We start from the raw sequence: 27,624 nt of genomic DNA on the forward strand, positions 1-27,624 counted from the left end.
ATGTAATCGCTCACACCATCGCCTTTTTGGTGTCAAATCCACAAAAGCCGAAGTGATAGGGAATGGTTATTTTTCGACTAATTAGCAGGAATCAACCACAGACAGAGGTCCTGAAAGCTGGGGGAAGGAGTTTACTGTTGGTCATTCAGGAAGATGGCATGCCATCGTCAAATGGAATCAAAAGTCATCTGCTCCACAGATGTGGCCTCCTCATTTCCTTAATTCACAAAGACAAGAAGGAGATGATCCAATTCAGACCAAACCTCACAAGCTCCCTAAGCCTGAAGCAAGTTTCAAATCAATCATGCAGCTAATTTCTACAAGGGTACTAACCATTGCAGCCTAAAATCACATTTGAAGTTCACATTACCACTGATAAGCACAAACCCTCCCCTTTTTTGAACTTTCTTATTTTCGTAAGGGGCATGCACTCTTGTCTGAAAGGAAAGTAAAGTCGCATTTCACTACAAGGCAGGCTCTGATTGAATAACTTGCTATTGGCTCAAGATCTCACTGCAGGAGCGCAGTCGGCACCTAAATGAACCTACAGTCGAATAAAAACCCAACTCTACAAACTGGGCCTGAAAGGCCCATCCTGCAGTTCCTTCTCTTTTTTACGGCTTTATTGTTACCTTGTTAGAAGAACATCCCTCCTTGGCTCAACAACATCATTAGAACATCCATTTTCCATTGCACGTGCACCATTAAACTAAAGATTGCAAAATGGTTATTAATTCAATCTGTTCATACAACAAAAGTGATAGCAAAGGCCATGGTGGGCAATTTTATGGACAGAACCTGCAGAAACAAAGCACAGAATGGCTCTAAATACAGGCTGTTGTAATTATAGGCTCAGGCTAAACCAATTTTACAGTCTCACATAAGTATCACGTAAGTGGTGCGGGCCACTGGTGTAGCAATATCATGCCACAGAGGGTGGATGAGGAGTCAAAAGAAGCAGTGTCAAGCTGTGCGTCTGAATGTGAGCGCGCTCAGATGAACACGTCAGACTGATGGCATGTGGTCACATTTAGAACACAAAATCATATTAACAATGTTGAGTTGGCACAGACACAAGTCAGAACATACTTCCTTGTGCACCTCAAAAGGTGGACACCTTGGTGCCCATCAACCAGCAGGGGGTGCTAGTGAGCAATGAGATTCCGTAATTCGTAATTCATCCCAGCCAACAAAAGACCCCACAGAGCAATACCAGAGTCTAGTACCCCCCGGTTGGCACTATTGTGAGCTGGATTCAAGACCAGACTCTAAGGTCCATCCATACCCTCAAACTACAGCAGTGCCTTAATAGGATGAGTCACCCAGGGACCTGCTGAGGATTTTTAAGGGAAAAATTGCTAGCATTGCATCACAATGTCTCTGATATGATTGTAACCATAGAAAAGTATTGTTTATTTGTTGATATTCCACATTAAAGCTCCACATTGGAGCATTTGGGGAAGTGAAACAGATGAAGTTCTTGTTGTTCTTGTTCAGATTCCACGTCTATGATGACAATGATGGTTAATCTGTGTTTTCATCATGATGTGCAGCTCTGTTTGCATGTGCCTTTTGCAATACAGACAACTGTATTCCTTTTTGGTGCATTGTAAAAGCATTAAGGGGTCTTCTATTATACAGTTCTTGGGCCTCATTCATAAAAAATGTTTTGGGATTTTAACTTAAATATAATCATAAGATAATTTCCCAAATTGTGCTTACCCTTGATTTATAAAAATAACTGAGATTGAAAAAAAGTTGCTTAAATTGGTTTAAAGTGTTGTAACGGCGTCTCACCAGTGATATACAGGTGAAATCCGAAATGAGCTTCAATTTGAACTGACGTGAACGTGCTTTACAATGACCCTGTCTTGCGAATGCGGCCAAATAACTGCAATTTTCCTCTAAATGGGGTTACATTTCGACATTTATTGCATTCCTCGTTGCCTAAAATTGATTCGCAACTAAATGTTATTCCTGCAGCGGAAACACAGTGCACTCAGGGGATTCGCAGTCCTCAAACGAGCGGTACCTCCTCACAACCAGCAGGTAATTCAACTTAAAACGTCCAGAGCAAACTTTGCGTACAGATACGATCAAATCCACGTCAAATAGGGATTTTATAGTTAACTACTCAGTCATGGTTTTCTGTGTAAACCACTGTTTAAGACACAGTTTGATTGGCAGATGGTTTTAGGATAAATTAGGTCCCTGTTGTATCGGAGCAGTGTAAGTGTTGCTCAGAAATTCCCTTTGTGATTCCCGTTACCTTTCTGCTCACTGGAAGTCTGCATGAGAATCATATGGTGAAGGATGGGAGGAGAGTCCAATCCATCTCCAGATTCAGACTATTAAATCAAACGCTTGGAAGGGGCTTCAAAGCTCGTTACTGCGGTATTTTTCCCCAGCTCAAAAAAGCCATCTGTTAAAGTAAATAGAAAAAAAAAAACTACACAAAAAAGTTACAAGCCCCCCAAAATGAAATAAACAACAAATGCTCAGTGTTTAGTAAATATTTAGAACGAATCAATGAACATATTTTTTCATATTTTACCTGAAGGTGAGTCTGCAAGTTCTGACCGTGGCAGACATATTGAAACACTCTGGGGCTCGCACTGCAGGGGTAGTTGCTCTACCCTCAGGGGCATTTCTCCTCCCTTGATAACAGGAAATGTGTCATTCACAGTTTAGCTCTAACTATCTTTGTAAACAAACAAGAAAATTTGAACACAATCCCCCCATATGTGAACAGGGGGGAAAGGCTGGTAAGTATTATTTACTCTTCACAGAATAGGTTTCTGTAAATGCTTTGAAGATTTCCTACAGCACTGCACACTGACCAAGTGTAAGTGCAATTAAAAAAAAATAATAATAATTTATTTCTACCTGCTCTTCACTGACCTGCTACCAGAAGTGGGTAGAAATGCATTACTGTTAAAGAGTTTGGTTAATGTACTTAAAGTAGATTTTGGAGGGATTTTGTACTTATTTTATAGACAATAATTCAATTTTGGATCACACAAACTATATTTACTCTGTAACATTTTGCCGGTTTCATCTTTAACATCTCTCTCTGGTCCATAGGTCAAGGATTTGTTTTGTGCTCAATGTGCATACCCTGTCTGGAGCCTGAACATTTGTACAGGTGCTTGACAGGAAATAGAAATTAAGTGTTTATATATGAAAAACAAATAATTTTTTAAGGGGCAGTCTACATGACTTCAGCTATAGCGAGCATGGGAAATACATGAAATATGTATGCACAATATGAATGGCACTCATTTCACATGCCAGTTTTCACAAAGGCTATTTTTACTTGAATACATTTTCATTAGTTACAATACTTATATACAGTTCTGAGTACTCTTCCCACCTCTGCCTGGTACTGTTACAGACTGAAAAGAAAGGTCTGTTACTGGAAATAGATCAAAGTTATTTACCCAAATATGTGAAAAATGTATTTTGCGGGAACAGTAATATAAACACCCATCTTAACAAGGCAGCAGTCCTAAGATTTAGAAAAATTACTCCTGATGACGCAGATAAGAAGTGCTTAAAACAAACACAAAAACTACGTACATTGGCATCCTTGCTCTTGGCTGCTTATCATCACCATTATTACTTTTAATCAATCCACTGTGCATGTGCAGGTACATGTCTTCTCTCTGACCAGCAATTGGGACTGTTATACAATGATCCTATTTTTTAAACTTGCTCTTGAGAGTGTATGCTAACATTACAGTGTTTCCCTGGCCATGGTTCAAAAGTAATTGTCTATGATGTATCAAATTGGCGAAACACTTGGGAATTGTATCACAATGCCAAATCAGAAGATCCTTTTTGCAGAGCATGACAGGGGTTTAAAAAGGAATGTTTTATAACTTATGAAAAAGAGGCAAGCTATATCAGGTAGAATTACTATCACAATAAACATAAGTATCAGCATAAGAATTGAAATTGAGTGCAGTGAATTTTTCCTTGAAGGTGAAAGAGAAGATATGAAACTGGTACAGTATTAAGGTAAAGGGAAAGAAATAGCACTGGCATAGGTGAGAACCCAGCCATGCAAGGTTCCCCAGGTCCAAGCAATGAGTACAGTGCCAGACTCTCTCAATTCCATCTGACTAGTATTATGGAACCAATTTGTATGGAATTCTCCACTTAATGAAAAAACTATTTTCTTAAATCTCCCTCAAAGATAAGTCATTTTTCTTGTGATACGGCACTGCCTTTTTTTTCCCTTGGTGGTTTCAGAGAACAGTGGGGTTCCCAATGGGTCCCACTCTTAGAGGAGGCAACCGTAATTAAGACTGGACAGTCAAACGCTTCAGGGCTGTTTACATTAGCAGAAACCAAAGAACAAAAGATGGAGAAATGAGCTGGCTTCCTTTCTTTCGAATGAGCAAGAAACCAAATGGTGGCACAGCATAAAACCATACTGGATGAGCTTCAGAGGGATTCAATCAAGCGATTACATTTAATTTTACATTTTGGTATTTAGCAAGCACTCTTATCCAGAGCAACTTAAAAAAAACAAAAAAAAAACAAAAAAAAAAACATACGATCCATTTGTACAGCTGGATATTTTTACTGAAGCAATTCGGGGTAAGTGCGTCGCTCAAGGGTACAACAGCAGTGCCCCACCTGGGAATAAAACCCACTGCCTTTAAGTTACAAGAGCTCCGCTCCCTAACCGTTACACTACACTGTTACCCTCCAAATAAACAAAACAAACAAATAAATAAATAGAACGCGCTGGGTTTCCCTATGTCCTTTCCTGTCCAGTTGCCACTTTAAGACGTACGCTAGCCCTGGCCTGACTCCTCGTGCAAGTTCCTAACCTCCACAGGAGGAAAGGACAGGAGTACACTAACACACTGAGAGTGAGAAATGAGGTGATCAAATGGCTGAAATGGTCCAGCTGTGAGCACTTGTGTCCATTAACACCTTGTTGGAGGACATGAAAGAGACTGATTACCCAATTAGTCCCACACCCAAAAAAGAGGAACAAAAAAAGGAACCTTGCGATCATCTCCACTGGAGCGCGGCGTGTCGGAGATGTGGAGCACGGGCCGTTTGCAGTAAAAGAACGCGCCATTTCCTTTAGTGGGCCAGAAGTTGCAGGCCGTTAAAACCGGTATAAACCAACAATGGAAAGCCAGCTCTGGGCTGCCCTGGTGCCCTGCAATCTATCCTCCGCTTGCGTTTGGGCCAAATGGCCCCACAGAGCACAGAACCAACGCAGCACCAGCGATCCGTTTGTGTCCCGGACTCTGCTTGGACCAGATTCTGTGCTTATTATAATGTTTTTTTTTTACACTTTTCAGAAAGCTTGAAAAGAGGGGAGCATGGGGGGGGAGGGTAAGGAAAGGGGGTGGGGGCTGTTAAATTCACCTCCATAGTGCTCCAGGATTTTCTGCAACACATGGAATGTTTATGAGTTTGTTTTGAAGAGCCGCACACTCCAGACAATTCCCCCTAATTAGTCTCAGCAGGGGTAACTGCGCACCAGCGCGGCCATTTCTAAATTCATTAGCACATCAAAGCGGAACGGGAGATTTTTAAAAACACTCGGTAATTGTTATCTGTTGGAGAAAGCTGGGGGTTCAAAGCAAGAGTGCAGATACTCCAGAAGTCTGTGATTAAAACTGCCAAGAAGCATATTTTATGGGTCAGTGCTTCACCCGCACACAAGTGTTGCTGTCTTGTGAACAAAGACTAAGCCTCACAAATGACTGATTTAAATAATGAAGGAACAATCAGGGAATAAGCCAGAAAATAAACAACAACAAAATGTACCAGAGCAGGGCTCTGTTTCACAAAGCAGGGTTATTGAATTAGCTGGATAGCTGCACTGAGTAAAACCCGGAGCCCTCCCAAATCTGGAACAAGGACTGCAGGAAAAAAGAGCTGTTCCGGGTTTTACTCTAACTCAGTTAACTCAGTAATCCTGCTTTGTGAAATACCCCCAAGGCCTGTACAATCTTGTCCAAAAAGGGCTGATGTGGGTGCAGGTTTTGGTTCTAGCCTAGCACTCAGACGCCTGATTCAATTATCGAGGTCTTGATTGAAGACCATTATTAGTTAATTAGTTGAATCAGGTGTTATAGTGTTGAGCTAAAACAAAAACCTGCACTGCCACCGACCCTTTTTGGATAAAATTGGACACCCCTGCTCTACAGTAGCACCATATTGTGATACTAGATTAGTTGCTAATTGTTTCCTCCATATCTCAAGAACTAGACTACGAATAATCCCAACAGTCCAACAGTACAAAAACAACAGTCGATAATAATCAAATCTGGAATGATGCTTAGTCATATTTGGTGCATTGAAACAACACTAAAATACCTGCAATGACAGCAGCAAGTTTTATATTCTTTTCTCAACGCCTATTCCAGTACGTTCATACGTAAATGTACTGGTGTTCGAGGAATCCAGGACATTCAGCAATTCCACCATACTAGTGACTTGCATTCTGGGTAGTCTGGTCCAGAGCAGTTTACGGCGTTGAGACACGGTGGAGAGGAGAACTCGTCTTTTGAAATCTTTCTCCAGAGAGCCCTCTCTCCTGTCTGCGCGGCAGGCTCTAATTGCTTCCACTCAGAACTTTTTAATGTCCCGCTGATACAGTCACTACCATATCAAACCCGCATTAAAATATTTGCCTCATTCGCATTTTCCTCAGGAGTATTACAGCATTTTAAGTTGTTTACTGCAAGGCGCTTCTTCTGAGTGCTTCGTAGCTTGCTACATGAGGTGGACGGATGACTAGGGCGGTTGATGATTACTTTTGGTCAAAAACGATGTTCTTCTTGTCCTTCAGATTACATATATTAGATGTGACGTTACTTGAACAAATTTTGCCATACTGTACGTTCTCTGTGATCAACACCAATTCTCTATTTAAGTTGTCTTCCAAATAAACCACACCCCAAAGTCACAATTATTAAGACATTGTGCTATATTTTGAAGGTCTGTACTGTATCATACAGGGGCAGTGCTAGAAAATCCAGATCCTCCGCAGTATTTAGTTCCAATCACCTGGATTTGCTAATTAGCACAATTCTTCAGCCGGAAGGAAGAACTAATTAGTTCATGGGTGTAGGAAACACATGGCAGGACTTTTACTTTTCCACCACTGCACAGGTACAATCAGCGAAGTCTGCTCCCTCTTGTAATCGATCATTTTTAGAACGGTGTGCATAGCAAGCTCTAAAAATGACCCTTGAAAGTCCATCCCTTGTTTAACTTGGGGAGTTCACTTGCTGCCTGTGAACAGACCCGAATCTCAGCCGAAGCTGTTCCCGTGCTCCAGATTAGCGGGGCCTGCCTGTGCCTGGTGCCTCGGGGAGCCTCCACGGCGCCTGACCGCACACGCGCGGGTCCGGTTCCGCCGAAGCGCGGGAGCCGCCCGCTCAGGGGCCTCGAAGGTCTGCCTGCGAGCGCCATGCAATAAGAAGCCAAACCGGAGCGTTCAGCCCTGTAGCCGAACGCCGTGCGTTCACGGGGCGGGGCTTCCCCCATGCCCGTCATGCCGCCCCCCTTCAAGGCCCGGCTTATCAGCCCGCCCCCATTCCTCTCAGCCTGGGCTCAGGTTGTCGGCTCGGCTCGACCGCACGCTAAGCGGTGTTGCGCGCGTTTCCACCGACGCTGACGTTTACACCCAGCCTCACCCCACTCCCTGGCCAGCCAGTCATCGCTCCTACAGAGCCCGCTCCACTGGACCTATTGCACTCAGGCCCGTTGTTCCACCCTCCCTCTTGGAAGGCGTCAATGGGAGGCAGATTTTAACGAGATTATGCTGGAGCCCAGCCAGAGCGGTCCTGAGTCTGTCTGAGTCTGTTTAAGCGCTACGCTTTCTCTCCGCTTAGCCCCCCACCCACCCACTCTTTCTCCCTTCTCTGCTCTTTTCCCTGGCAAAATTACTCAAAGTAGATGAGAAGATGCAACCATTTTGCACTCAATTAAAATAATGAGACCATAGATAAGATGTCAGTGCACTTTACTGACATCACTTTTGATCCTTCTCTTCAAGTGTAAAGGTATTGACATCTATCTATCTCATTATTCTAATTGAGTGCAAACTCTCCAAGTGTGGCTAGAGGGTTCCAGCCTTAAAAGTGATATATGAACACAGACCTGGGTGCATTTCAGTGTCTTTCTCCTGAGTAAAAGCAATTAAGGATTAGGTGCTAGGGCTGAGCAGAATGATTTAAGAATAAAAGATCACTGCAGCATCAAAGGGCTGAGCGTGTGGGCAGCGGGGGACTGAGTGACCACCAGCAGCTACAGCAGAGAGCCAGATGGCAGGAAACAGAGAGAGAGAGAGAGAGAGAGAGAGAAAAAGAGAAAGAGAGAGAGAGAGAAGGGAGAAGGGAGAGAGAGGGAGTGAGAGAGAGAGAATAAAGAAAGAGAGAGAGAGAGAGAGAGAGCTAGCTTGATGGCACAATCTAACAGTTTAGGAGTTATATTGGGGGATATCGATGGAAGCAATCAGATGTGCATCAATGGTATTAGCGCGGAGATTTTAGAGACCTATACTGATTCCTGATTGCCACCTAAAAGTAATATCACAAAGGATATTTAAATAAATCAACCTGTATTATTTAAACAAAGATAGCTCAGTTATTTTAGTTAAAATGGTAGTCCAGGAAAGACTGAGCCTAAAAACAGAGAGAGTCTGTTGTGATGGGCACACAGACCCCTGATAACTAACTCCAAGATGTTTGAATGAAACCTCCAAACTCTTGAGAAGGTGAAATGACTGGAAGCTCAGCTCAGCTGTTATTTGATCCGTCTACAGCTCTGCCGGTCTCTTTCCACCTCTCTCTAATCTTTCCTGCTTGAACCCCCCCCCCCCTCCCCAAAGAAAAAACATGCACTGAGTTTTCCCTTCTTCTGCTCTACAGCTTGGGTGGTATCAGAGCTCTGCAAATCAGTCCAATTAAAAACTAATCCTTTATTTACTATGAACTTGTTTATATCTGACCAAATGATCGTACCCCAGACTACATGACATGTCTGGACTGATCACAGATTTGCTTATTGTATATAATATCATATCACATTTAAATTATATAAATACCACTGCTAAATTCCCCTGTTATTTTATAATAAGAATGAAGTTAGCAATGGGGTAGTCTAGGGAAAAGAACACATTTATTGAACATATTTAGCAAGTTATTGATTAGATTACGGATATACATAAAGCTAATTATAGATATTAAGTTTTGCTATGATCAAGAATACAGCCTTTCATCCGTCTTGTAACATTTATGAAATATTACACTGGACCAAGGACTCGACACAGTAGGATGTCATAGTAAAACACTAGTCAATATAATAAATATCACTAGTATTCCATTTAGTGGTATATTTCCTTTACCTCTTGATGTGATGTTGCAATAATAAATTTGTTTTGTATTGAATAAAAATTGAGAATTGAGAATTTATACATGCTAATGTGAAGCATGCTAACGTGCTAGGGGATTTTACATTGTTCTATGCTAATAAATGTTAAAAATAACAGGATAAAAATATGAATGTGTTGAAAATCAAGCCTGCTCTATGCTGTTATGTCTGTCTCACAGACGGTGGACTCTGGTGCAGTGCATTCACATAGTGCTTAGCTTACCGAAGCCCATTGTTCAGCCAAAGTGCCTTCCTACTATGTATTACAGCTGAGGACACAACCACACTCAGCTTGCAAGGTAGAACAGTGTTCTCACAGTTCCACCACAACTTCAAAAAATCCAATAACTCATCCTGTCCTAACTGTATATGCAGATCACAAATTCTGGGTCTGAAGACCACAAGCTTGTGGATAGATGATAGGTTCCAACACACAAACCACAAATGGGCCACAGTTTCCTCAAACATTTATCTTAAAGACAGGGACTTGATTTTAGCACTGAAAAAGGACCTTGATGAAAGCATGCCACTTCGAAGACACACATTTTGAAATCAGTTTAATTACTGAGGACTCTTTCCTCTGTAACCTCACTTTCATTTTCTCACAAACCAGCCTTCCGGGGACACGTCTTAAGGAGCAGAAAAGGAAGTGAAACGAAACAAAAAACAAACAAAAACTCAGAGCTGGGCAGAAGGCTCCCTCTGGAACCCATAAGTGAGTTGCTATTTGCCTAATAACCTCCAGCGCTCCAGAAGAGTTTAAAACTCCTCCGTCAGACCGTCTAGCGGCTGTTGATGGGGATGTGGTCTGGAGCAGGTGTCGGCTCCTCCAGAAAACAGGCCCGCGCGGTGACTCACACGCCTCCGTTTCCGCTTCCCGTGCGGCTGGCCGGCCCGGCCAGCGAGGTTTGACGCACGTCTTTCCGCGCCGTGCCATCCAGGTCACGCAACGGCCCGCGCGGAACAGCAGGCCGGTCGCCTCTCGTTCCCCAGACCCGAGTGAGCCTGCACAGACGCCCCCGGCCGCGGCGAGCTTCCAGGAACCGCCTCCTGACCCCGCCGTTTTCGGCGAACGCTTTTTGAAGCTTTTCGAAAAAGTCAGTAAACGAAAAGCAGCGAAACACTTTAAATTGCGTGTCGGCGGACGAATCCGCTTCAAGAAGCGCCAGCTAACCGAGGCTGCGGCCCAGCCTTCTCAGGCACTGAAGAGATGTGATTACGGGAGGGGGGGGTAAAAAAACACACACAGCACAAACGGCCACCCCGTGGCACTGATTGCAAACATCTGCGGGATGGAGACGGAGGAGGCATGTCCACGGGCACACTCCGTGAGCAGCCCGAATTGGCATGGGCATAAAGCAGGCATCTCAGATCCAATTCCAAGGGCTGTAAGCACCGCGCATGCCATCCCTCCCTGTTCAGAGTTATGAGTTCCCACGGCACCTTGACTCATTCCTTATTCTGCCGGTTACTGCTGCTTGAGAAAGAGGGCTCGTATTTTAGCAGGCAGAGGCACTGGCGAGCGTGGAATCAGGCAGCGGGGATGTCAAAATGTAGGTTGAGTAAAGATGGCACACACACACACACACACACACAAACACACTTCGTCTAACTTGGCATACCGTACGCTAGGTTCTGAATGCTCGAGAACGTAACGTTTTTTTCCAACCCTAACGACCTGATCCGAAGGTGCCTCCCCCACTCCAGCGCACCACTCCACCTCAGACGCGACCCCTTCCCTCAGTCTGTGTGAGTTACTGCCCCGGAGGCACTGCCTCACATCTCAGCTGCTCTCAGAACAGCATTCCTCCACAATGTAATTATTTGAGAGCGCAGAAGATTTCTTTTCATTCTTCCCTCCCTCCTGTTGCCTTGAGTGTCACGGTTTAAGTAATTGAAGCGTCAAGCCACGGCGGGCCGGGGGGCTTTCTGGAGCCTCGGTGGAAATAAGGGGCGGGTAAAAAAATAAATTAATGACATTAGTACAACAAAAAAAACACACGCCATAGCAACGCGGCAGGGTGCCCTTGAAAACGCAGCGGCGCTCGTACCTAACATCGCCATCTGGAGCTGAACGTGAGAAACTACCTGCGAAACCAACACAGTCAGAGAGCAAATAAATGAGCTCATCCAGGCAAATTCAGTCGTAAACTCTTCGCTTTCTATTACAACTTACTTAAAGAAACGAAACTCATTGATTTGGTGAAACCTGCTTTCAAAACAAACGATGGAAACGCTTCGGAGAACTGACCTCCACGCGCGCCCCTTTCTTTCCGAGAGAGGAAATAAAACACACCATGAATTTCATTTGAAATTCTAATCAAGTGTCACGCAGCGTGCGTCTGAGGTCATTTTTGGGAGTCTGGTGACGCACCGCGGGACCCTCGCTCCCCGCCAGTTCCGCCGAGCCCCCCCCGAAGCGCCACGCTTCCAAAGTTCCACGGCAGCGCGGGGCGAGGGCGGAGGAGGCCCCCGGCGGACCCCGGGTTGGGCCTCCCTGTGCCTCCGCGCGGAGCCCAGCAGCCCCCTGTCTGGAGCGCCACGCTCTCGCTAGCAGCCCCATCTGTCATCTCTCTTTTAATTCCGCCTAATTGTTTCCAAAACAGAGGCTCCACTTTAACCCCGCCATGGATGGGCCTCACGGGGCGTTGGCAGGAAGGCGGCTCAAAGCCTCGCTTCTTTTTCTTTTTTTGTTTCACGTCCGAAAATGAAAGAGCGAGGCGTACGCGCGGCTCGGTCCGGCAGCCCCCCTCAGTAAGCGGCCCACGGGCGCCTGCCGCCCGAGGGACCCTTCGCCCGTTTCGGGGAGGAGATTACCGATGAATAGAGGAGTGACCCCGTCCTCCCGGGGGAAGGACGTGTGAGGGAGAGCCACGTTTCAAATTCAAATTCGGCCGACGGAAACACTCGGACATTGACAGTTCACATGCACAAAATGGCCTGCTGTTCCCAACAGGTCTCTTACACCGTGAAAGGTAAACAATAGACAGGAGCTGAGGTAGCTACAATTATCCCTCTCCCCCAAAAAAGAAGAAAACATTATATATATATATAGACACACACACACACCATATATATATATAATTACACAAAGTACTGACTTAATTGGCTGATCCACCTCATTAAAAAGAGCAATGTCTGGCCCTTAAATCCGCTCTTAATCTTCCCTCCTGCTGCAGGTCCAGCCTGCCGAGGGTCTGCTCCAGCAGCGCCTGCTCTTGACTAATGAAGAGAAATAGCTGAACCCTGATCCGGTGGGTGTGCTGCTTCTCAGTCCAAACCGACGAGATTCACATGCCCTCCAGAGCAGACGCTCAGCCCAACGAGTCGCGATCCAGAAGCGCAGTCCCCCCCCCCCCTAGCTCATTGGTCATAAATGTTATGCTTTGCATTGTCTAGCTGATTTACCGAGGAGGACAAAAAAAAACACTAAATAAATCATTCACTTTTTCCATGATGTACTCTATTTATATATTTAGTGGAAAAAGAAAAAAAAAATGTCTCACACTTAGTCTTCGGGCTTCTCTGCCGGTGCTCCGGCTACTATTTGTAAACTTCTGTCTGAGAAATCCACGTTGGAGCCGTTGAACTTGTACTTGCTGGTTTGTGTCTCAGCACTGGTCTCCAGCTGTCAAGAGCCGAGGCAGTAATCTCTTCAAGCTACATGTCAAATCTGGGCGCGCTCCGTAAATACTCACGTACGCCCCTGTTAACTGCCAGAGTGCCACGGGCCTGCCGGGACAGTTCCTTTAGCATTCGTGTGTTTCTACCGTACAAGGGGAAGGAAGGATGTTTAATCTCAATCGCTGATAGCTGACGTTAGAAACGGGGCCATGAAATAGGACTGCTTGTGGCCTTTAGAGAGTAATGGTGGATGATATGGCTCTATCACATGCTGCTCAGCAACCAACTGGGAAAATGCATTTGCTTAAGTGCTGTGTGTCTTTCTGACCTGGGAATGGTTGGACATGATGCCAGCTTATGGTAGGGCGTACAGAGTAGAGATTCAGAGTGGAGATTCAGGGCTGAGATTCAGGGTGGAGATGCAGGGTGTAGATTTAGGGTGAAGATTCAGGATGGAGATTCAGGGTGGAAATGCACAGTGGAGATTCAGGGTGGAGATTCAGGATGGAGATTCAGGGTGGCCGCTGTCTGCTGCCCACCTGTTTCTCCAGAGCCTCGACTCTCAGGCTTCTCCATGTCAGCTTAGCCCTGTCATCAATCCACAGCAGGTCACGACCCCCTCGCCCTCCCCAAATAACCGCCCCGCCATCTTGGCCAAACCCCAAATGCCCCGGGGCTCAGGAGGACAATACGATAACGGGCACGCACCAACCCCCCCCCCCATCGCATCCCATCTGAAACTGTCAAAATCTGAGCTGACCACACGGCTACAGCCTCCCGCCTCGCGTCGGAAAGCCCCCCGCGCCTCGCTCGACAGCCTGGAGCGTTTCCCCCCTCCCCCCCGTCCGCCATCGCTCATTTTTACACGCCGGGCGTCGCGCGGAGCGATGCCGATGACATTCTGGACAGCCGCCGGCCGCTGGCTCCCCTCCACCGCAATCAGGTAACGCTCGCGCCTACACTTCTCTCAGCTCGCCCCCCCACCCCACCCCCCCCCCCCCGCCCCCCCCCGCGCTCCCCCCTCCTGCTCTGTATCAGCGAGGCATTATGTCATTCCTGTTGGCCGGTCGGAGCAGATCTGCTCCGGCTCGCGGCCCCTCGCACAGGAGGAGCGAGAGGAGGGAGGCGAAGCAGCCGGGCCTCAGAGGGCCCTGTGGGGAGCAGGCAGGATATTTCCTCAGCAGCGGCGACGCTCGGGGGGGGGGGGGGGGGAGGGAGGGGGACGGGGACGGGGGGCAGGGGGCGGGGCTATGGAAACAGACGCCGTGCGCTGCCAGCGCTGGAATGCTACGGCTCTGCTCCGCCGAGCCCTGTCACTTTACCGCCCGCTAACCAGATCTGGCGCTCCTCAATACAAAATATGATCTCAGGCCACAGCACTGGCAATTACTGAACTCTACACAAATATACACCAGTTCTTTCTTTTCGTTTTTTTTAACTTCACTTTTTTCCCTTCTGCCATTTCATTGCGTTAGGAGGTTAAAGAAGGGACAGTGGCTTTCAAGTCGATATTCTGCCCTCCTAAAAACACATTTTTTCTGGACAAGCAATTGAGCAACACTGTGCTTCGGCCACTCCACCAATTTATAAACACACGCGAAATGAGAGGAAAAAGATCCCCTCTGCCATGTATTAATGGTTACAGTAATGCAAAAAATTCCCTGACAAACGCAATTAGAGTGCAACCTTTGAAAAGACTCAACAGCAAATGACAAAGCAATCTTCCACATCAAAGACCCAAATGTCTCGAAAAACATGGATTAATTTTGACAGAGGCAGAAATACCAGGTGTTTCTTTTAGCGCGTCTTATCACGTGGCACCGTAATCCCACACAAAGGTAATCTGTTAACGTTAACAAGAGGTTACGAAAAAAACTGAAGTAATTTCACTTGGCAAGCTTTCAGAGCGTGTCTGGAATATTATGCCTTGTCTTGAGGTTAAAAGCAATCAGAGCCAAATGCCATTCTTGCATGACTAAGACCCAGCGGTGTGCCAGTGTCTGGGACTTGGTGTCATTCGCTGTTTAGACTTGTTCGTAACGGGGGGGGGGGGTTGTGTTTATAAAGGGGGCTCAGAATGCCGTAACGCCGAGAACAGCCCCAGAGCCCATTACCCGCCGTCAGACTGTAACGTGCCCACATTCCTGCTCATTACGACAGCCAGCGGCGATTTACCCGGCTCTCAACAGAGCGCCTTCTCCAGACCGCAAAAACCCCCCCGAACGAAAGGAGAAAATCCCACCCAATCGAAATCCAGGAAATTCCACTGTTTGCCTTTGTCGTGGAAAAGGCGCGGCAGAGCAGGGGTGACACTTCACTGCACAGTACATCTGACCCGCGGCGGGACCCGGGCCAGCACACACCCAGCCCTTGTGCCACGGCGCAGGGATGGCAAAGGGGGCAGGGGGGCAGGGAGGGGGAGAAACTGTCGCTCTATAATCCCTCTCCTCCATTTTCTATCCCTCCACAAAAAGATCCTTGTGTTTTTCTTTTCATCCCCCTCCTTCCTCTTCACTTTCTTCTCTAGATTCTTTTTTTTTTTTTTTTGTATTGAAGACCTCCTCCTTTCAACAAAAGCGTTTGCGGTCCAATTTAAATAAATATTCAAGCCTCCCCAGACTCCTCCCTGACCTCTCCACCCTCTAATCCTTCTCGCTAAATGACTTGGCGTTGCTCACTTCAAAAACTCCCTCTCAACAACAGCCCTCCTCCAGAACCGCACTCCAGCAACGCTCACCTTCTACAGCTCTGTTTACGCCAAGGCGACTCCAGCCTCATGTCTCTCTTCCCTATTCTCATTCTCTCCTGGCACCCGCTCCTGAAAATGTGCTATTGTAACTCCCAGCAGTGTGAAAGAAACACTGAAGGGTCATTAATTAAAAGACAAAAAGGGAAGGTCTCGTCAGAGCTGAGTGTCTGAGTCTCTCCAAAATCGCACAAAATTCACTCTCCCATAAATCCTCCAGCGATGTGTAATGCGGAACAGAAAAGGCCAATTTAGTTTCTCCGACGTGAACCTCGTGAGTCTTGCTCTTTAGTTTAGCGAAACAACGCCTTGCCCAAATATCAGTCATTCGCTATTTCTAAACAATAACGTTATCTCATTTCTTCCAAACTGCGAGCGCTTTTTTTTCTATGGAAACAAAAAAAAAGGCTTTGCCAAACAAAAAAACATTTCATCGTTATTCAGAGGCTTTTCAGCTGCGGTTCGAGGGAAAGACCCCCTTCACCTAAGTACATATGACGAGCCTCATTCAGAGATGGCACTTGAGGGAGGCCAGCCCTGCTGCACAATCGGACTAGCTCTCCACACACCAGGGCCTGGGCTGAACTTGACTCAAATCCCTCATTATCAATTCTGAGTTTCATTCAAGCGCTTGTCAGAGGCGGAGAATTCCCTCAGCTGGGCGAGGGAGGAGCGTTTCGGGAGACGGAGGTGACGGGGGGGAGAGAGCGTGAGGGGGGGGGGCTGCGTTCAACACCAAACGGGCAGCTGTTTGTATTTACGTTCGTTATATTCTCGTGGGCCAGGCCGCATATTGTTACTCCTACGTTCACAATCAAGATTTCCCCTGTGGAAAATTGGCAGGAAGGGCCGGGATTAGTATGCACGGGTGTGTTTTCTGTTACGACCACGAGGACCCACGACGCACGAAATACCGAGCAGCCCCTGCCGCTGGTCTGACACCGCAGAACCCGGCTGCTCTCTAATGCCCATTAAAGCTGGTAAAGCTCTGCTTTAGTGGAGATTACTGACTCTGTGCTTAATCAGGCAGATGATTGGATATGAGACGCACACACAAGGGACCACCAGCTGAGCGTCAGGGAGACTGGCTGACTGGCCTCTGACTCCACGCGATTAGCGACCATGCTAATAATGTGCTGGCACCGTAAAGCCATCCACGATAAGATTTTTTTTTTAATGACTCTAAGCAATGCTTAAACCTGTGGAAGATGTGGAAGAACCAAAAAAAAATAATTCTCTCGCCAACTACCCTCAGATGGAGAACGTGCGGGTCACTAATGATTAAATGCATCCGCATCCACAAGAATGCTGGAACAAATGGACAACCGGACACCATGAAATGGAAGCAAAGACGGACACGGCCGCAAACAGAAGAGAGGAGGAGCGACTCACGCAGACACTCGTTGGCCTCGCGGGCGCTGGCCCTCTGCCAGGGCCGGTCGTAGTGGAAGGGCTTGCAGCGGTCGCACTCGGGCCCCTCGGTGCTGTGCTTGCAGTCGCACACCAGCTTGCCCTCCTTGTCCTTCAGGCAGCGGGAGGCGTGGCCGTTGCACTTGCAGCGCCCGCCCACCTGGAAGTCGCCCACGGCGTAGAAGTAGGGCGGCATGGTCGCCGGCGACGCCCCGGGCTCCTCCTCCCGGCCCGCCGCGGCCAGCTGCGGCCGGCTGAAGACCACGCGGATGTCCGTGACGGTCACCCAGTCCTGCAGGACGGGGCTGCTGTCGAAGTCCTTCCCCGAGGGCCGGCCGTCGAGCGTGCTGAAGGCGATGAGCCCCCCGGAGACGGGGTGGAGGTCCGTGTGCCCGTCGGTGCACAGCGCCTCCTGCTCGTTCTGCTTGGTGATGGCCGCCTTGTTGGGCCGGCCGTAGACACGCCGGCACTGCGAGGAGTAGAACTGGTAGGGCGTCCAGCTCTTGCCGTAGTCCATGCTCTTGAAGATGGCCAGCGACTCGGGGCGGGGCGAGCAGAACTGCAGGCTGACGTAGGTGATCTCGAACTTCTTGCCGAGCGAGAGCGTCAGCGTCACGTTGTGCGGCGAGGTGTGCAGGTTCTCCGACTGCCAGCAGGTCAGGTTGTGGGGCGAGTTGAGGTCGGTGAGGTAGGCGGCCGGGCGGGCCCGGCGCGGGTCCGAGGCGTCGCAGATCTGGCAGGCGCGCACGGCGGGCCGCTCCTCGCGCCCCACCACGCTGCAGGAGCGGGACGGCGGCCGGCCGCACGTGCTGGACACCTGCACCTCCTTGCCGAAGGCGGCGTTGATGAACTCCGGGATGCAGCGGCGGGCGGCGCCGTTGTCCTCGTAGCACGGGTCCGGCGGGCTCTGCTGGCCCGCGAACGGGTTGCTGCTGTGAGCGGCGGCCGAGGCCACGCCCAGCAGGCAGGCTCCCAGCAGCCACCTCCAGGCGTCACTCATCCTGCCGTGCGGGGCTCGTGGGGGGAGAGAGAGAGAGAGAGAGAGAGAGAGAGAGAGGGGGGACCTTCTCGCCGTGCAGAGCTTCTCCAGCAGCCCGACGCCTCTCGCTGCAGTCTGACAGGGGCGGGAGAAACAGAGAGTGAGCTTTTCCTGGAGGAACTCCAGACATTACAGTGCAGAGGAAAGGGAGTCGCGCTGCGCGAGCGAGGCGGCGCTAAATCTGGCGTGACAGCTGATAAGATTACAGAGTGCGCGGAGATTGCGCGGCAGAGTTCGGCGAAGCCGCGGCAATGCAGAGCGCAGATTTATCATTTCTGCTGCCCTTTGTGTGTCATTTGGACAGAAGCTCATTGTCAGCGCGAGCCCCTTAACATCTGCTTATCTTTATTGCTTATGAATTCAGAGTATTTGTCAACGTGACCCGGTCTCCGGGAACTTTCCCATAAACTGTGTTGTCCTGCTGGGGCATTGGCACACCTCTGGCCTGTTCCTGTCTATTCAGGAGGTCCCCTCCACCCACTGCCTGAAGCGGAGCAGACGGAGCACACCCAGACGTAAAGAGAGATGTTAGGGTGCTGCTGGGTGGCACTGCGTGCTGAATTTCAATGACACAGGCCTTTCAGCTCCTCCATTCACGTCCCTGAGTGGGATTCTGGGTCATCCGCCCCCCCCCCCAAAAAAAAAAACAAATAAGAAAAAACTTCTAAATATAATCCTATCATAACAGAATCATGGTTTGACACATTCCCTCAGTTCACCCAGGGAACATCGGCCTCTGGTCTCCCTGTGTGGGAGTTCCGCATTAAACAGCAATACCTAGGAGCCTAAAATGTCAAACACAGATCCACCGTCTTTGAGTGACCTGTAGATCCACTCTTCTTGAGTGATGGGTGGATCAACTGAGGTTTTGTGGACACACAAAGCGCCATACCGTGCACAAATGGAACTTTCCCTGGTTACACTGTACAAACAACATGCATAGGCTGAAACTAGGAATTAGAAAATATTAAGCACTTCTACAATGTTTATTTCAGAACCCAGAAGTTGTTATCAGAGTCTTGGTCTATTTGTGTTTCATCTTGCCTGGAACTTTGAACAAGAAATATTAACTATAACTGTTATTTCAAAGTCTATTTTCAGGCAAACATGATTGTGGGTTAAAAGCACACATCAGCCTCAATGTTGTTCTACGACAGAAGACTCACTGGACCGCAGTGCCCTGCTGCAGCTCATTGGCTACATACTGCAGGGTTAATCATAATCAGCCCCAGTGGAAAAAGCCCTAAAAATACACCTCAGAAGAGCGTCCAGTGATCGCACTCAGGATCAGGCCCTAATTGGACAGCGACAGTTGGTGAGCACAGCCCTATGCTCCCTCGTTCGTCCTTGCAAGGATAACATTAAGGGCCAGTGCTTTCCCCTCAATATCTCCATGTGTTTTGCTCATCGTGGACCTTTCAGGCACGCATCTGAGGAGACACCCTCCGCCCCTTCGCAAAACTTTCCCTAAGCCGCACCGCCACGCCCCTCCCCCCCCCCCCAACACCCCACATGCAGTTGCACTCTTCACTCTCCCCTCTCACACCATCCCTCCTCCATCCGAACAAAAGCCTGCTTCTGCATTTACTTCAGTCACAGTCCATTGGCAGAGGGGGAGGGGGGGGGGGCTTGTGACATCAAAAGCTGAAGCGAGCCTCCTCCTTTATTGGGCCCTGACATAGCGACTGTCAAAGTGCGGGAGAATGGACCCATTCGGCCGGCAAACTCCACTTCCCTTCACACCCTCCCTCTCAGCCCTTTCTCCTGAAGGCCTGACCTCTGTGCGTGTGTGTGTGAGAGAGAGAGAGAGAGAGAGATGCCCTCAGTGGAAGAGAGGTGTTGATCAAGTAGCTTGAGGGTGTCACACAGAAATAATAAGAGGGTGAGCATGCTCCCAGGGCTTGGTGAAGAGACTGATTCCATTAAAGCCCGGCCAGAACACAGGGCTAAGAGTTACTGGCTGGCCGAAGACCCTGCTGATATAATTAGCAACTAATTAGCATTCCTCCAGCTTCCGTCAGCACTGTGTTAATGAGTGGCTAAAGAAAAGGAGGGGGGGAGCGAGAGAGACAAGAGTAAAGAGAGCAGAAGGAGTCACATTGAGCTGAAAGACAGGAGGACTCGAATGACCAAATATGGTGCAGTGAACGCCACCTCTTCCTATGATCTTTTGGTTTCTGCCTCCACGAGCGTCTGTCTCTTTTAGGCAAGCCTGGCGTGTGGAAGCGTAAACAGAAATGAACAGCTCGACACAGCTGTTTAATACAGCCTTGCAGTCCCCACAGAAGCAAGTTAGCGGCATCTCGGGCTGTGTGCATAAATCAAAGTGAACTAACCAACAGCATGCTCCGCACACCCACAAACCCAACGGCAATGGATCAAACTGCAAAGGCTGCCTTTCGACTTATATGCGCTTTATTCATTCTGCAGCGCTTGCTGTCTGATCGCTAGCTGACAGATGTTGCTACTGTCTGGAGGTCTCAAGTTCATATTCAGCTGCTATGTATTCTTCAGAGGTGCAAACAAATTGCCTCAGCCTGTTGAATGACAACAACAACAGCTGTGAGGAACATGGGTGACAGCACAGTTAAGTGTTCATCCCTTTATTCTGTAAGATCAGAAATATGTCATTAGAATGGTCTGAACTGAACATTCTAATGCTGGTGTAACAATCACTGCTAGTAATTGAAAGCAATGGAGTTCTAGAACTTTGAATGTTGAAAAAAACATTACAACTTCAGAGGGGCTAAGCCACCAGAACAAACAACCTTTCAAGGCAGTGCCATTGTGAAATCTGCTTCACTGTAAGGGTACACTTGGCTTTGGTTTGCAGCCTCATCATACTTGGGCTGCACATCCGAAAAGCCTAAAAAACTGTATGAAGCAGAGGAATGAAGTAGAGTACGTGTGTTCACGGTTAGCTGGTTGAGGTTCTGCTAATCGAGTCACTGAATTCTGTGGGCAGTTCTGAGAGCCCGGGATGACAAAGGAGCTCTGGATCTCTGTGAACATGTGCGTGTGTGTGTGCGTGTGTGTGTGTGAGACAACTGGGAACAGGCACCTGCTTTTTGTCAATGCTGTCAGGGTGTCCAGAGCTCCTGAAAGTTCACTTAAACTCTTGCACAAGCGAAGGAACAGAGTTTAACTGGTACGGGGATAACAGGGGACACAAGAATATGGTTATAGAGTGGGTGTTCTCTGCCTGGAGAGAATGTCTTTAGAATTTTGTGGTTCAGTTAATGCAATTATATGTATTCTGGCATGTCGTTCCAGCCACTAAAACCACTGTACTGTACACTGCTCAAGATTAACATGTGGGCCTTCATTTCAGTGAATTCTTCTGTGAACGCTTTGATAGTCCTTCCTCCTTTTGCACAGTATGGTGGTTATACAATTTACAGACATTCATAGTTAAGGTTTTTGTATACGTTTTGGTCCTTTACAACTGCATTCACAATGCTCTGATGTATTCTCTCTAAGACTTTTTGCCTCTGTCCAAAAAGCCTGGTCAATGAGTGTTTGAGGAAAACTAAAGTTCTAGCACAACTGTCTAATCCAATTTAAAATGGACACATATTTCATTTCCTTTAAAACTAAGATAAAATGTTGTCTGTTGACATCAAATATGTTTAAATCAGAACATAAACATTTTACATGCACAATAACCATTAACATAAATTGCACTTCAAGTCCTCCAAATGCATGCTTTTCTGTGTCTGTCAAAGGAACTATAGCGGCGAGAATAGTGCATACAGCAAAGACAACATAAATCTTGAAGAAATAAACTAGTGACAAAGAATGACATATTTTCCTCATTAGTAGCAGCCCTGTCAAAGTGACAGAACCCCAGAGAGCTCCAGGACTGACATCTCCCAGCTTGACTGCTTTGGAAGGGACAGGTACAAATCAGGACAAACGATCCCCCACGTTCAGCTCCCTTCATCTTCTCCCTCGATTGCTCTCTTACAGCTGTGGGTGGGGCTCTCAGGGGGGGGGCTTGGACTGTTGTGAGCCCCACAGGGGGGAAAAGGTGGATTTGGGGGGGGGGAATCGGATTGAGGTGGGAGGTGTAGGGAAAGGGGGGTTGAAAAGGGTGGTCTTGAAGGGCAAATTCCAGAGACCGTTTTTTCAGCTTTGCGTGTCACCGGGAGATGCTCCCATGTTGAGCTGCCTGTCCTGCTAGCCTTTCTCTCTCCCTGTGTCTCAGTCCAGAGATTAAAACAACAGGAGGCGCTGAGAAGCATTATTTGACTCTGGGGAGAGAGAAGGCGGACAGCCGCGGAGAGTCTCGCCCCGTCTTAAGCTCCCCGGCCCGGGGCAGAGGGCTGCCGGAGAGCTCTTCTCACCCGATTTAATCGGAGCCTCGAGCTGCGGGTCCATTCAGCTGAACCTGTGGGAGTGCTTTGTGCAGCTCCCTCTCTTTAAGGACCCCCCAGTAATCCCAAATTTGGCTTTAATCAGCTTTACCAGACAAAGATGCGAGATCAACATCCAGATCTAACATTTTTTAATCCTCTATCTCTATGGAGCCGTGGACTTTTGCTCAGTGTGGATAAAATATATTCAGGATAATTTTATTTGAGTTTATTTAAGTAATGAAGTATAAAACCTTGCTAGGGGCCTTAAGCATTAGCAGAAGCCACAACCTTTTAAACAGTGACTATTATGCCACATTATATAATTGTAAGATTTAAATTCATAGATCATAACTGTAAGTCATCTTGACTCCAGAATGTATCATGCCAGAGAATTTGGCAGAAGGCAGAAAGTTTTGCAAGAAAAGAAAAGATTACTAATAAGCCAAATGCTTCTCATTTCCCAATGCACAAATCAGTCTTTCTTCCTTAATGTAACTGGTCAGCACCACTGCTATGTTTTAAGATAGATAATGCATTTGATATCTCAATGGGCACTGCATACAATTCATTCAAAACTATGTTTTTGTTCAGAGCTATTGATCTTGTAAATTGCAGCTATTTTATATTATTTGTATGTATTGTAATATTAAAAGGAAAGTCATATTCAATAGTGCATTGACTTTAATGTGAAAATTGTGGCTTCCCAATGCATCTCAAATGATCAACAACTAGCCTCAAATTAACATGAGGTTCTACACACAGCCCAGTTTCTCACATTAAAATACTGTAAAAATGCCTCATTGCCTTGTGGGGATCACAGTCCCCGAGCAAGCTGTCAGGCCAGGAATGGCACGAGGAGCCAGTAAAATAAACAGCAAACAGGAGCCCTCAGCTGCACCCCTTCCCCACTCTCCCTCCCTCCTCCTCCATTTCTTAAATCCCTTCCTCTCCTCACACTTTGTGACCCCTCCAGCTGGATAAACGCAGCCCCCGGCGGCGGCGACTCGGCAGGTAATGAAGGTCAGGGGTCGGCGGTTCAAACCCAGCCCGAGGACGGCGGGGGGGCTCGGTCTCACAACACCTCTCTGGACTTCATTAGCGCTGGAGGAAGCAGGCGGGGGGGGGGGAGGGGCTCACAGCTGAGGGTGCCATTAGCAGGGGGATCACTGACAAATTGAGAAATCCCCAGCTCCGCTCAGAAGCTCCACAGCGGCTCTCCGTGTTTGAGAGAGCGCCACGCCCGATTTTCCACCTTAACCTGGACTCACTCGGGTTTCATCCAGTGATGGATAGTCTTTACTGTACCTCAAAGCAACGTTCAGCGCCAGTGAAACGTTCTTTGAAACGGCAGACTGCCCGAGCTGTACAAAGGAACAGAGGCGGGCGTGTCGCTTTTGGACGCGTCGTCCCGACCCCGGCCCGGGCGCGTCCGCGTCTGGAGGCCCCGCTCTCGGGCTCCAGCTCCGGCTTTTGGCGGGAGGAGCCCCGGCCCTCACGTGTGCCTTGGCCGAGCGTCGAGCGGCAGCCCGGGTCCAGGACCCATTAAAATACCTTCCGCGCTCCCATCTCCGATGGGGAGAACGCCCATGAAAGAAATGCAGCCGGTCCCGCAGCCCACTTCCCTGCCTGCGGATTCCAGCGCACGTTAAAACAACAGAACCTGAGGGGAAAGGCCCAGAGGAACCGGCTGGTGCCTTTCTCAGCTCTGAGATGGACACACACTCAAATCGCTCATTCCATGGGCTCCTGGAGGATGAGATACACTCAAGCAGAAACAAAGGCAAACAAATAGCAAACCTCTTGTCTTCCATCATAAGATTATATACACTGAATAATGACAACCATCTACGCCCTTCAAGTAATGGATTCCTTTACGAGCGGCTAGTCAACAGAATATTTACTGTGTCAAAAGCTGTTATCCTACTGGTAAGATGTAAATAGGCAAGTAGGCAAATGTTAACGTTTGATCCTTTCAATCAAAATGTTAACAATCCCAGATTTACAAAGAGCCAACGGATCCAACATGGTGGGCTGATCAGCGCAGTCGCTCCTTGCAAAGCAGAAATAAACATAAAAACAACGGAAACTACAGTTGTCAAGGCAGTAAAGAAGGGGGAAATGAGCTCTTGACTCCTCGCGCGCAGCTGCTTAACGCTGCCTCTGAGGATAGCCATTATGCTGTGCATAATGTGGGGTTAGCAGGCGTAGTTGTGTTTGTTGATAGTTCCCCATATGAGCTGTTGAATGTGTTTAGATGAATGTGAGGAGCGCATTCCTGAAATTACAATGCTCACAGATATGTTCCCATTAGTGTAGTAAACAGGTGTTTTATAGGACCAAAACATGAAAAGCAAAACAACACAAAAGAAAAATACAGTGTGAAATGTAATCCAGACTTCTTTCTGTTTGCTGCTGACAGAAAGCTCATTCATAATGAGTTACTGAATGGCTTAAGAAAGGAGTGGCAGAAAGGAAATGGACCAGGAAACGCTGCACGCTTGGGCAGAAAGCAAACAAAACAGCGACTACAAACAAACACAGTGCACGGCGTAGTCCTCCACAGTGGACATCGCCACTCCTGTCAGATTCCCCAAACTAATGACCCAACATCGGTCTGCAGCAAAACAGCACCAAGCCGAGTGGGGTTGGCAAAATAAATGAATGGAGGATTGAAAAAATGAATTGATGGATAGGTGAATGAATGAATGAATGAATGAATGAATGAATGAATTATTGCGATCGCAGAAATACTTCAGCACCATGGAGAGATCCCACGTGAAACAGGCTTTTCTTTTGGGTTGGGTTTGTCCCAAACCTCCTCCAGTGAAGACTACATCACGTTCATTCAGCACCAAATGAAGAGAACAGGCCCTAACACCTGAACACAGGCACACATCTAAAGCCACTCATTGAAGGACCAAGAAGACAATAAGATTCCAAGTTATAGTTTTTCACCAGTAGTACAACCCACTGCTATAAATATATTTTTACCAGAAATGACACAGACTTATTCCAAGGAGCTCTGGAGGAAGAGATACAACTGCGCAAACAGAGCGCAGAACATGACAATACATTTAGGTATTTCCTGAGAATAACCAAGCAACTGAAAATCTACTGACGAGGATCTACCTTCATAATGGGAGGTTATGTAGCTTAGCAGAAAGAATTTACTGGAATCTTCTCATGCTGTTCTTTAGTACCATAAAAGAACTGAGCATATGCTCGCAAGCTGTTCAGACGAAACTCACTGTTCATGGCTCCACATGGGAAGTCCTCCGTTCCCTGTCTTCTTCTAAGATTTCACTTTTGAATGAGAAACTGCAATGTGAAAAACGACCTGCTGAAGGCCAGGTCGGTTCCAGCCTTGGCCAGGCCGCGTGCCTCGGTCAGCTACCTTCATTTCTGCTTTCATCCTCACCGTTTTCCTGTCTGCAACGTGGGAATTTCTGCCGATGAAAACGCAGGCCTCCACGCTGTGAGATGGAACAGGATCAAGCGGCGGCCGGTCACGTGACCCAGGTAAGTCACGTCTTAATCAGCGAGCGCGGCCCCCTTTCAAAGCCATGCTGCGGTAGGCAGCTTGTGGTTCCTGGAGAATTCCGACAGGAACGCTGCATTTTCCATTGCACAAGCGCCTTCCCAACAGCCGGGCGGCGGTCCGCTTTGAACTCCGGGGGAAACCGCAAATAATTTTATTAAGTGTTCAAATACTGACACACACACTATCAAGGGTGCCAGGACTTTCAAAGGAAGCTGGACTCATTAAACGCCACTCCTTCCCCATCCCCCCATCCCCTCTCACTTACCGCCTTTTCTCCAACCTTTTCTCCTTCTCTCCACTTCACCTTCTGACTCTCAACCGTTTTTCTTACAGGGTTGGTATTGTTCATTTGCCCAGCTAAGCAGTAATGGCACATTCCCATTGGTGAGTTACGGTACTATTGGCATGCTTCACTCTACATGCAACTTCATTTCACTCTTCATACAACTCAAATATCGTGCTAGTCATACCCTCATGCCACTGAAAAAGAGCATGTTTATCGGGACATTACACTACCACTTTTAATATCCTAACGGACAGGTCTGTGATAGGGCAGGCTCCAGAAACTGGGGTGCAAAATGAATCTCGGTGCAAGTGAAAAACACAAACTAAATCCACAGATCTTCCGAATATATGAACTGTGATTCATATGACAACAACAACAACCACAACCACAACTACCGATCATGTAAAAACAAAAGCCTGACGGCAATATGAAGTGGTAAGCCTCCGCCAAAGGTCAAATGTACCTCCCAGCCACTGGCTCACTGAAACACAATCAGAAACAACAGGGAACATGACATTTTTCTGAAAAAAAGAGAGAGAGGGTCTGAATCTGAGAATGCATGACCAAGCCATACCGAGAAAGAGACCTCTAACACATCTCCAAATCCCCAGCATCTGGAGGAAATCTGTGGAGATGACACATGTGGACTTGGCAGGGCTGGGGAGCAGTTGACTGAGGGTCGGAATCTCAGAGCGGATTCCACGGGAAGCGTTTGGCGAGTCTTTGCAATGACGAATCATAAATGGCCGAGGGACGTCCGGGAAACAAGCACGGGCCGCGCACTTACGCCACCTTGAGGCAAGAAGCAGAGCTGCGTCTTCACCCATTACATTACATTTATCTGGCAGATGCTTTCATCCAAAGCAACGTACAAAAGTGCATACCAAAGGTCACTGGAACAACTACAAAACACAGGTCTGATATGGTACAATACTCATTTTGTACAGTTACTCATAGCGAAGAACACATAAAGCCCAGTTCACACAGTGAACATTACTCTGACCTAAACTATGCTAAGTCAAACCAGGGTCAGTACAAGATACAACAACAGGACGATGATACAAAGTACAATAAGTGCTGGAATGGAAGTACATGTAACATGAGTGGCATGAAAGAGGGAAATTTAAGTGAACTGATCTGCAAAGTGGTGACAGTTAGTCCAGGTGTAATCTGAAGAGATGCGTCTTCAGACCACGGCGGAAGATG

General features: G+C 47.6%; 1 protein-coding gene across 2 annotated transcripts in view; it reads right to left on the minus strand.

Moving 5' to 3' along the window:
• The window catches only part of ntn2 (netrin 2), a 62,839-nt gene that overhangs the window by 27,199 nt on the left and 8,016 nt on the right, over nucleotides 1-27,624 (minus strand). For both annotated transcript variants that reach the window (XM_064322286.1, XM_064322285.1), the window contains exon 2: nucleotides 17,177-18,308. In XM_064322286.1, coding sequence (XP_064178356.1) covers nucleotides 17,177-18,194 — 1,018 coding nt within the window. In that variant the 5' untranslated portion in view covers nucleotides 18,195-18,308. The remainder of the gene's footprint in view (nucleotides 1-17,176; nucleotides 18,309-27,624) is intronic.

The sequence above is a fragment of the Anguilla rostrata genome, chromosome 2 (genome assembly GCF_018555375.3).
Source record: "Anguilla rostrata isolate EN2019 chromosome 2, ASM1855537v3, whole genome shotgun sequence".
In the NCBI taxonomy this organism is placed as follows: Eukaryota; Metazoa; Chordata; class Actinopteri; order Anguilliformes; family Anguillidae; genus Anguilla; species Anguilla rostrata.